Source organism: Ranitomeya imitator, chromosome 1, assembly GCF_032444005.1.
Source record: "Ranitomeya imitator isolate aRanImi1 chromosome 1, aRanImi1.pri, whole genome shotgun sequence".
In the NCBI taxonomy this organism is placed as follows: Eukaryota; Metazoa; Chordata; class Amphibia; order Anura; family Dendrobatidae; genus Ranitomeya; species Ranitomeya imitator.
The window spans coordinates 931,473,816-931,486,061 of record NC_091282.1 but is presented as its reverse complement, the minus strand read 5'-3'; the positions used below and the strand labels follow the sequence as shown (position 1 = coordinate 931,486,061).

The 12,246-nt window shown below is 39.7% G+C and overlaps 1 protein-coding gene across 2 annotated transcripts in view; it reads left to right on the top strand.

Annotated features, from left to right (window-relative positions):
• The window catches only part of UNC5C (unc-5 netrin receptor C), a 554,596-nt gene that overhangs the window by 420,225 nt on the left and 122,125 nt on the right, over positions 1-12,246 (top strand). For both annotated transcript variants that reach the window (XM_069743602.1, XM_069743601.1), the window contains exons 6-8: positions 1,821-2,001; positions 4,641-4,808; positions 5,198-5,362. In XM_069743602.1, coding sequence (XP_069599703.1) covers positions 1,821-2,001; positions 4,641-4,808; positions 5,198-5,362 — 514 coding nt within the window. The remainder of the gene's footprint in view (positions 1-1,820; positions 2,002-4,640; positions 4,809-5,197; positions 5,363-12,246) is intronic.

The following is a 12,246-nucleotide window of genomic DNA, read 5'->3' as shown; positions in this document are numbered from 1 at the left end:
AATAATTAGACATAACACATCTGCCTCTGAATGGAGGAAGGAGGTGAGCGCAGACAAATGTACTTGGAACAACTGTGTGAAATTTGTGCTTCTGTACCCTTCATTTGCCAAAGAAGCACACTGGGTACTGTTCAACCCACGTATTTTGATGGATTTAATGAGAATGTTTTGTTCAGTATCTGACTGTTTTTTTTTCTAATTGCAATATAATATTAAAGGGAAAAATGCATTAAAGGGGAAATGAGACCATTTTCCAGTCTATGAAATAAGCATAGGGCATGCGTACAGATACCTTTCTAGCTTTTGAATAAATTTCTATGTGATTGTGACTTCTAATTATTTGCTGCCAATGCTACTATATTACTAGAAGTTAAAAACAATTATCTGAAAAGAATATCAAATCCAAAAAAATATCACAAATAATAGATCATACTTACCAATACCTGGTTGCACAGTTACATATTTTTAATGGGTTGATGGTGGGCCTGAAGACGGAAACAGAAGTGGTGACTTTTTTAGTAATAATGGTGAACTGACTTCAGCCTTCCTACAGAAGATTGCCATTACCAATTCTTGATCTTTTTAACCCATTAAAACACCAATCTTATTTGGGGTAGTCATGTGAGTAATGAATGCCTTCTTGGAAAGTGTACCTTGATTTGTCTTGCTCATTCCAGATGATAAATGTATCTAATCTTTAGACACTTTTATTACTTTTCCACCACCTATTATTTGGTTTACTGTGCAACAATAATTTGTTCCAAAATTTTGCATTTTGCTACCTACTATTTCAATTGAAGTTATAACTTTTTGGCAAAGCCACGACCTTATTTTTTCTAAACCACCGCCCTTACCAAGCGAGGCACAAAAACTGTCTATAACTCTAAAAATGGTGCAAAATCTAAACGCCGACATTTTGGAACAAACTGTGCTAGAATTTTTGCCTACTTGTCTTAATATATCTATCATTGTGATAATAGAGAAGGGGTACATGACCATTGTAGCCTGGAGACCCATAACTCTTTCAACCACCATCAATGCATTATAAGTGAACAAGGCCTTTTCTAGAAACACTAGGAAAGTCGAAATTTATAAGGTGGTTTTTCATTGAACAAGTTTCTGAAGGCAGGCTGGCCCAGGTTACTTTAACAAGAATTTTCTTAAAAATTAAACTAATTGAGCCGATATTATTTTTTCCACCGTGATTTCCTTTTAAATGTATGTAATATAGCAGAAAACTCTCTATGAAGAAAAACAAATAAAATCTGGATGAATGTTCTCATTAGACAAGTGAACATCCTTTTGCTCCTTGTTTTTATTTCTCGTGTGCTTTAGATTAATAGTTTCATCTATTGCTAATACTAAAACATTCTATTTAGGATGTAATTTACATAGATAGGACCTTTCCAGATAGCGGCTGATCCGTCACACAGCTCAGCAGCTAATACATAAAATTAGCCAATTTAAGGAAAGGGAGAGGTATTTATTTATGACTCGGGAGCTCTGCATCTATTTGTTCTGCCTTTATTTGTGCTGCTAGTATCAATCTACTTCAGGACATTGGGCTATTATTAATGGCTTATGACAAGACTGAAGAAGTCATTTATGGATTTTTGCTCACCAGTGCACTCTTGGCCACCGTACTCAGACGAGAGCTGGACGGCTTTTGCAATTACATGCACAGTGATCATTAAATTGTTTCCAAAATATAATATTCTTGCAAAGTGAAAAATGTGCGATAGAACTATTTAATTTACAGGGATAAGTTTTGATAGAAATGCCAAGCAGGCAATAATATATTCAAATGCATTCTTTTACAGGTGGAATGGTTGAAAAATGAGGATATCATCGATCCTGTAGAAGATCGCAATTTCTACATCACAATTGATCATAACCTCATCATCAAACAAGCGCGGCTTTCAGACACTGCCAATTATACGTGCGTTGCCAAAAATATTGTGGCCAAAAGAAGAAGTACTACAGCGACTGTAATTGTATACGGTGAGACGTCGATGCGTTTCTTACAAAGAATAAATTTTAGTCTAGACACGCTGCATGAGCTGATTAGAATATTTCTCGAAATATAGAGCAGCACGTAATCTATAGGATTCATAAATCTTTAGGGTAATCTATTAAGGCTCATTAATGAGATATATATTTATGGGCTGAGAGGGTGCTCCCTGTGAATATACACTAGTATAGTCAGACACACACTGAGCCAAAATATATTAAGCCATGAAAAGTACACAGCAAAATGATTCTAATGTTAATCAATATCCATGGCACTAGCTAATATTTAGTATTACATGTTCATTATCTACTTTCTTTAGAGATAAGAATAATAATAGTCAATAATAACTTGCGCATATGCCATGACATAGGCTTTTATGTAGATACAGTGCCTTGCAAAAGTATTCGACTCCCTGTAACTTTTCCACCTTTTCTCACATATCATGATTCAAACATAAAGATACCAAATGTAAATTTTTGGAGAAGAATCAACAACAAGTGGAACACAATTGTGAAGTTGAATGAAATTTATTGGTTATTTTACATTTGTTTGGTAATTCAAAAACTGAAAAGTGGGGCGTGCAATATCATTCGGCCCCTTTACTTTCAGTGCAGCAAACTCACTCCAGAAGTTCATTGTGGATCTCTGAATCATCCAATGTTCTCCTAAATGCCTAATGATGATAAATATAATCCACCTGTGTGAAATCAAGTCTCCGTATAAATGCACCTGCTTTGTGATAGTCTCAGGGTTCTGTTTGAAGCACAGAGAGCATCATGAGGACCAAGGAACACAACAGGCAGGTCCGTGATACTGTTGTGGAGAAGTTTAAAGCTGGATTTGGATGCAAAATGATTTCCAAAACTTTAAACATCCCAAGGAGCACTGTGCAAGCGATCATACTGAAATGGAAGGAGTATCATACTTCTGCAAATCTACCAAGACCCAGCCGTCCCTCTAAATTTTCATCTCAAACAAGGAGAAGACTGATCAGAGATGCAGTCAGGAGGCCCATGATCACTCTGGATGAACTGCAGAGATCTACACCTGAGATTGGCCAGTCTGTCTATAGGACAACATTCAGTCATACACTGCACAAATCTGGCCGTTATGGAAGAGTGGCAAGAAGAAAGCCATTTCTCAAAGATATCCATAAAAAGTGACGTTTAAAGTTTGCAACAAGCCACCTGGGAGACACACCAAACATGTGGAAGAAGGTGCTCTGGTCAGATGAAACCAATATCAAACTTTTTGGCAACAATGCCAAACGATATGTTTAGCGTTTAGGCAACACAGCTCACCACCCTGAACACACCATCTACACTGTCAAACAGCATCATAGTTTGGGCCTGCTTTTCTTCAGCAGGGACAGGTTAGGCTACTTTCACACTAGCGTTAACTGCAATCTGTCACAATGCGTCGTTTTGCAGAAAAAACGCATCCTGCAAAAGTGTTTGCAGGATGCGTTTTTTCCCCGTAGACTTGTATTGACGACGCATTGCGACGGATTGCCACACGTCGCATCCGTCGTGCGACGGATGCGTCGTGCTTTGGCGGACCGTCTGGAGCAAAAAACGCTACATGCAACTTTTTTGCTCCTGACGGACCGCTTTTTCCGACCGCGCATGCACGGCCGGAACTCCGCCCCCACCTCCCCGCACCTCACAATGGGGCAGCGGATGTGCCGGAGAAATGCATCCGCTGCCTCCGTTGTGCAGTGCGTTAAATGCTAGCGTCGGAATCTCTGCCCAACGCATTGCGACGGGGAGATTCCGACGCTAGTGTGAAAGTAGCCTAAGATGGTTAAAATTGATGGGAAGATGGATAGAGCCAAATACATGACCATTCTTGAAGAAAACTTGTTGGAGTCTGCAAAAGACCTGAAACTGTGATGGAGATTTGTCTTCCAAAATGACAATGATCCCAAACATAAAGCAAAATCTACAATGGAATGGTTCACAAAAAAAGAAACGTATCCAGGTGTTAGAATGGCCAAGTCAAAGTCCAGACCTAAATCCAATCCAGAATCTGTGGAAAGAGATGAAAACTACTGTTCACAAACAATCTCATTCAAACCTCACTGAGCTCAAGCTGTTTGCCAAGGAAGAATTGGCAAAAATGGGCAATAAATTTCGGTCAACTTCACAATTGTGTTCCATTTGTTGATTCTTCACCAAAAATTTACATTTGGTATCTTTATGTTTGAAGCATGATATGTGGGAAAAGCTTGAAAAGTTCTAGGGAGCCGAATACTTTCGCAAGGCACTGTATAGGCATGTCCTACCCTTAAAAGATTTTGCTGCTGAGTAGCGTAAATGAATGAGTACCACTAGAGTTACATGACCTGTATGAATGGACTACAGTTTCATTATTTTATATTGTCACAGACCTCATTGGTGATTTTCACTCACTATTAAGATTAGAGACTACTTTATCCCATAATTTAACCTGCTACATATCAGTGTGGTAAGCTTCTGTTTGAAAGCGAAGTTATGGAAAGTAGAAATTGGGTAGATGGAGTTCCACACAATTTCATTTACTTCATGGTAGAAAAAAGTTGGGAAGTACTGTATTACTGGGCTGCTGTATGATATCTAATAGTGTGCTGTAATACTTTGTCTATTTTTAGTGAATGGTGGTTGGTCCACATGGACAGAGTGGTCCTCATGCAGTAATCGATGTGGCAAAGGTTACCAGAAGCGTACAAGAATGTGTACAAATCCTGCCCCACTAAATGGAGGGTCTGTCTGTGATGGTCAAAGCGTCCAGAAAATAAGCTGTACTACCTTGTGCCCAGGTAAAGGTGCATCATGTGACACTGAAACCATATCCCATGTGTCTGGTTGGAAGGGTCTCACTAGTTTAATAGAGACTGATGATAAGAATAAAGGGACAGCGGAACTCAGTGTTGTCAATCCAGCCTAAGTGGATGGAATAAAACAGTCCAGATGCATTTGCAAATCAACACATTAAAATGCCACAGTTTTACTATGCTATTTTACCAATTTCTATTTAACTGAATAACTAAATAGTTAATTTTCTGAGTAATCGCAATTTGATATAGGTGAACGATGAAAGGATAAAAACTAATCATAAACCATTTTTTGCCTATTTTGCATTTTGAATATCACACAAAATGTATTTTCCCTCATTAGTTTTCCATCTTTATTTTATTGTCTCCTTCAGAGGATGGCGAATGGACAGCATGGAGCAAATGGTCAACCTGTGGGACAGAGTGCACACATTGGCGCCGCAGAGACTGTGCCAACCCCCCGCCAAGAAATGGAGGGAAAGACTGCGACGGCCCTGTATTACAGTCAAAGAACTGCACTGATGGATTATGTATGCAAAGTAAGGACAAGACTGCGTGATTGCTAAACACCAGCTATATGACTTGTTAATACCACACATCCTTATTAATCCATGGATTTTTAGTCTTTCTTCTCTAAAATCCTTTTGTCTATTTCTGCCCATGCTAGGAGTCATCCTAAATTTTTATTACATTATCCCAATCTAAGTAAGAGGCATTTTTTCTTTCAGTTCAGTGAAATGTAAGATATAAAATGATATAAAATGTCCTTCTTCCAGCACTTTGCATACATTTTCTTACACTAAGTCTGGATGGTTTGTGCTCAGACTCCCTGAGACGGAAACATAAAGTGATTGCACATTGTAACGCTGTCACTGGGTTAAATTTGGGTCAAACACATGCCGATTAATAGCTTAATATGTCCTTCCATTCAATAGAACTGCAGTTTGCTCATAAAGAGCACATAAATATATTTATTATAGACATTGAGTTAAATATTATATTCTGGCTTCCGTCAGACACCACTAGGGTGAGATATCGAGCTTACGGAATACTGTTTATGTTTTGAACTTCACAATAAAACTGTTTTCAATAAGTTCCTCTAGTGGTAGGAGGAAGCTGAGACAAAATTATTATTATTATAGGGCTAGTCCACTACAGGTCAAACCAAGTTTAGGACCCCATATAAGTTAAAAACAGTGTATACTCACCCCACGGTGCAGTGCTGTTCCTGTGATTTCGGTACGACTATTCCCAGTGAGTAAGCGGCACGAGTGCAACTGTTTGACTCTTCTTCCATATTATTTCAGTTCAGCTTGTACCTCGTCCTCCTCTTAAGCTGTGTGCGCCTCCTTATTTTTTCTGTTCCCAGAGAGTGGCATAACAATGTAAATGTAACCAATGGGCCAGCATCATCTGTAGCTCATCATCAATATTCCATCAGGGCAGTCCCATGTTGCAACAATATAGTAAAGGCTGCAGCTTACGAGTGGTTGCTCCTTTCCTGCAGCTAGTACTTGACAAAACAATGTGAGGTCACTCTCCTGGAACAGTAGCATTGACGTTGCTGGAATGGTGCCTCTGCAGTAAATAAGAATACATTGCTTTTACATCATGAGGAGCCCTGAATATTTTACACTTTAAAGGAGCTGTCCTGTGAAAACAAGCTAACATCTATCCACGAGTGTAGGTCCGAACTCTGGGATCTGCATTGATCAGCAGAATGGGGTACTTTTATCCCAGCTAAAATGGAGCAGCAGATGATATGCTGGACCTCCACTCCATCCATGCATGAGTAGAGCAGTGAGTGGATGTTCAACCTACCTTGTCATTTTGTAACGGGAAAAAAATGTCCTCGATCCTGGAACTCTCACCTATCAGCAAGTTATCACCTCTTCTATGGCTAGGTTGCTTTTACTAAACAACCACTTTTACTCTATGGTTATCCAAGGAATTTAATGCTATATACCATGACAATAGAGCACAAACCATGGTAAGAATGTAATAATAATAAATTCCCATAGAATTTGGATCTAGTAAGTTCCACATGGAACACAACTACATGAACCCACATCTAGGATATGCTATGAATGTCCTATGAGCTTATGCACATCCACTATGACACAGTTCTAGAATGAAGTGGCAGCATAATTAGCAATGCATTTTGTCACTATGTCTATGAATGACCACAGCCATTGACTATAAGGCTGGGACTTGGCAACATTGGCTTCAACACAAGTTGCGTGGTCAAAGAACTCTCTGTGCTGCTGCATAATGCAACTGAATGGGGTCACATTGCAGCCAACAAGATACTGAGGCCGTGACCAGCAAGTCACAATAAATTGGACTGCCACTTGCTTGTCTTGGTACCCCGTGTTTTGTGATGTGGCCCAATTCACCTGCATTACGCTGTGATGTAGCAGCAGCACAGTGCGATCTCTGACAGCCAAAATAACCATCTTGCCCCAACTTAAAGGGTCCAATCGTGTGTAATTTGGGGAAAGCTAGATTTTGCTCACAGGAGACAAAATCTCAAGTTGTATTTACCACTTTTACAGTCCTGCTGCCACACTTTGTTCCTTGAGAGACTGCCAACTGGGCAGTGATGGCGTGTCCTAGTCATCTCGTGAAACAATCTCTGTAATTAGAAAAGATAAAATCTACTTCTAGTCTTAAAACCTTTCCCCAAGTTGTTTTCTCCCAAAAGGTCTTGTAGTGTTTGATGAATGCAATAAAACACATACTGTAAAGGGGAGACTATTTATGGAAATGTATTATGAGTTTTCTGGATTTGCCTGTTTCTTTGAATGCATTTACATGACATGAGAGAAAGAGCGCTTCCCATTACCATTATTCTTTCATAAAACCCTGTTACACAGAATTCCATAATGAAAAATCCAGTTGAATATCGGCACGCTTAGCCCTAGGGTGTTTCCAGTTCCTTAGTGTCTGGGTTTAATGGTAATATTTTAATGGTTTCCTATATACAAGTCAGGAACGTATAATCTTGCTCTATGATCCATCACTGCTGAGAAGATTGATTTGTCATGCTTTATAGCTCTGTCTGAAACTAACAAGTTGCTTCGCTTTTTCGCTGTCTTTATTTTTTTCCCTCCTCTCTATTTCTTGGCGCTGTCATTAGTTTTGTCACTTTTATATAATAAGTTCAGCATTTCATATTTACTTGGTTCCTGAAGGGGGTAACAGTAATCATCAAGAATAGGTTACAGGAGATTGCATGCACTGTTGTGCACAGATTAAAGGACAGAGTGCCGCTATTCATGCCATGCTTGCGGGGTGGTGTGTACTGACATTTGTTTCTGTGTACACTATTACTTCTCGTAAAAACAGGATTAGTGATTTGAAAAATGATTAAAAGAAATTTTTTAAATCTATTTTCTATATAAAGGGGCTTTGGGTGGTAAAGTTATCCATCTAAGAGCCATGAGCTTGAGTAGAGAGTATTCTTCCTCCTGGAGGACAGACAATTTGCATATCAGTTTCATGATCGTAAGAAAGGGAAACCTTCAAATCCGCATTTTTGCAGTATTTTTTTGGCTTTGTTTAAATGAGGGATCAATAAATGGATTCTCATATTTTCTAGGAAACAAACTGATACTAAAAGGGGTTATTCCCAACAATGAAAGATATCACCAATCCACAGAATAAGTAATAACTTCCGGATCTGTGGGGCCATCAGGTGGAAGGAAAATAATGCTCGGAATGCCCAATTGGAAAATGCCCAAAGTGCCGTACTGAGTCCAATGAAGAATGGATGTAGTAGTGGTGCTCATGCAGTGGCATGCATGGTAGAACCTTATTCTTTGGATAAATGTGTTCCAAGTATTTGGATCCCCATTGATATCTTTTGGAAAGGTGATAACTTTAAATGACGAGAATAACCACTGCAGGGATTTCTGCTTAGAATATATACTGGGAAAAGCTCTCAGCATACTCCTCTGATATAAGGCTACGTTATATCCTAGTGTACTGGCATATAATGGGCTATATTCACGATTGGGTCATATTGTACCTTTTTTTACTTTGTACAATTGTGTAAATACTGGCTGTAATGTCTTTGTACAATGGCTTATTCTTCTGCACCATCCCAAACTTTACTTTATGCTGTGTACCAATATATACCCGCCTTACAAAAGTGAAAAAGACAGTCTTTTCCCTCATATTGTAATGGATCCTCCCTATTATTGGATTCCTCATAGAAACAATGCCACGCATGTGATTTATCTTGGTACTTAGTATGACTTTTCATCACTTAAAGGCAAATTCCAGATACTTACCATGAAATATTTGCTGTTTTCGGTAATGACAGTAACAAATTCTGTTTATAGGAAATATTCCCAATGCTAATAAGGGGCTCCGTCAGCACAGAATGACTGTTCAAATTAAGTACAGGCACTTGGCGCTTCAAGGTGGGGCCAATCATGTAACTACACCTTCCCACCTGCTTGTTTTCCATCTCTCTCCTCCCTTCTGTCTCCATGAAGCCAGAGCTGTCAATCAAAGAGAGGTACGAGGACTGAGGGGAAACAAGCAGGTGGGAAGGTGCATATAAATGATTGGCCAGTGAAGCCCCGAGCGGCAGGACTTGGTTTGAACAGTCATTCTGTGCTGCAGAGACCCTTTAATAGAAGGATATGTGCTCGTATGCTGGTATTATAGATTCCATATCACAATAACAATAATTAACGTTTTAAAACACAGCGTGCTACCTCATTGTTTGCCAACCGTATAAGCAGAGAAGTCTTTAGACGTGAAGCCTATTGCTATAACTCGCACTCCTGTACTCAATTTATTTATTCAACTCATTTATTTTTTTTTTTAAATGAAAAAGTAAAATCCGAGAACTAATTTCTCCACACCCTGTAAATAGCGCGTGCCCTCACAGTCTGTTTAATTGCTCAGCATGCATATTATGCCTGTGTGAACTATTATTTTGATAACTGCATAGACTCCAAATCCTGCCTGAAATCACATTTTCATTTCCCCTATTATTATTTTTTTTTATTTATTGATCCATTTTCCTTAAACTATTACTGACAGTAATGCCTCAGACACAGGAGGACGTAACATTCACTAGAATGCAGAATATAGCGGCGCAGTTGTAAGGAAGCTTTAATTGGATTATTGCCGTGTTTTGGCTCCTGATTTCCATCAGTGCTTCATTAATATCACTGTGACAGATCAATATGGCCCTTTATTAGGCTGTGTATTCCGCCATAACTCCACAATCTATACACATATTGATTTCTGCTTGGAGAAGTGTTTTACCCATAAAGCTGTAGTTTTTGTCTCATGCTTACTGAGGTGTTTCTGAAGTGTCACTATAATTCAGACAAATGTTCTTTCTGTTATCAGGCCAGCCAACCTTCTGTTATGGTGCCCACTACAGACATGCCCTGTCTGATTCAACTGTACCTATCATATCCATGACGTTTGTAAGAGGGTCGGTGATGCAGTGCAGCACTCAAGTATTGTGCTGTGACTTACTGTACATGGGCAAAGTAGACGTTTACACCATCTCTCACTGAGGACCCAATATTGACATTGTGACATTCACATTAGGTCCTGCTCCAGCAACCTCTGTCGCCAGGTGGCACCGCACATACTCTGCCGGTGGTGCTGACAATGGAGAGGGTGGTTATACCAGCATGACTGGGACTTTTGGTGACTTCCAGCCAGGGAGTGTGTAAGCTTCTGCCGAAAAGCTAGCACATAGCTGTAGTTAGCTTTCTGCTCTGATCTGACCTGAAGGTCAGCACCACACTTTATTAAATTTCCCACCAGTGTGCTAGGAGTTGCCAGTAGAAGTCTATACTGACCTTGATTTCATAATTTTATTATCCTCTGCTGCCTGACCCAACTAATTTGATAAACATTGATGACAATGAATTGACTTAACCCTCCATTTGCCTGATAATTTTCTCTTTGACTCAGTCCTCCTGGTTGTGTCCTCAATCTTCACCCCATCTCTTTTGCCTGAATTATGTCTTGTACCTACCCTTTCTGTTTCTTCCCAGGCTAGTTGACTTTCCTTTGTGAGCTTGTTTCATTGGCCAGCAGCTACTGCATGGATGCAACTCGGTGGTCCAGTTGCCCATCCAGATCCCTATATAAGGGTTAAAGGGTACCGCTGAGACCTGCATAGTGAGTTATGCAAAGTCTGTCCGTAAAAACATTTTAAGGGCTTTAAGGTTTTTGCAAACAGTTCACCTTTACAGGCAGTTACACACAGTTGTGAGGAATGTAACTTCTTGGTTACACATGCGAGTGGAGGCTTAGTACTTGGTAGTTCCAAGCAGTTATATGAACTGTCTCTTGGGAAAGTTGACAATGTACCTCTCAAAGGGCCGTTTAGTGTAAAGCATGCTGTCTCTGGCCATTGTTCTTGCATAGAGAAACATAAAACCAATCTTTTGAGATGAAATGGTCATTATTCCTTTCAGCAGGTTCAACTCAACCATGGATCCTTCTACTTGCTATAGATTCAGCATAGGTGCACTGTTTCATTGCAACTTTCTAACTCACTAGTTCATTGTATGACTGTTTGTCCATCTCTCATCACTAAGCCGTCTCCTTATTTTAACCTGTGTGGCACATTTCTGAAGTGTTCACTCATGACCTGTGATCCACTTAACTTGCCTGACCACTGTTACACATGTGTTTTAAAGGCACAATCCATGCTGGGAACCGTGAGTACAAGTGAGTACAAGAAACCAATTCAAATGACCTTAATCCTTATTGATATTCAAGATAAAACATTACTTTAATCAATACCTTTAAAACCATGAGACAACCACAGTCAAAAACAACAGACAACCGTGCTCTCTAAATATACCCTTGTCACGGTACCTATATCACAATACCTGTCAGCGGAGGTTGGCACCCTAATACACAGATGAGATTGTCGCCCCCACTCCACGTCGGCTGCCCCTAAGTCTCCTATAGTTGCCCTAGACTGGTGTCTCAATTGGGCTATCAATTACACAACAGAAAAGATAGATAAACAGGAGATAGAGGTTAACAAAACCGATATTGGCTATTGCTTGCCAAAATCTAGACAGTGACAGGGTGAGAGACACAGACAAAAAAGTGCAAAAGTGCTCATGTGTACATAAATCACCTCACTATGCTGCTCCCTGCTCTCACAATTCCTGCCTACCTGTGAGAGTTGGCACCCTACTGTTCAGCGTAGGCGCCCCACTCCACGGCAGCTGACCCTTGAATGCCGTATGGGTAGCTGTATAGGACGGAAATACATACACTGATAAGTTTTACATTAATAGCCATATCCTTCACTGTAAAGTAGATATACAATTTCAGGCCCAGACCAAATTGTCTGCTAATGTTAACAAATATAGATAAATCATAACAGCAAGTGAGGAGGAATACTTATCATTCTCTGATG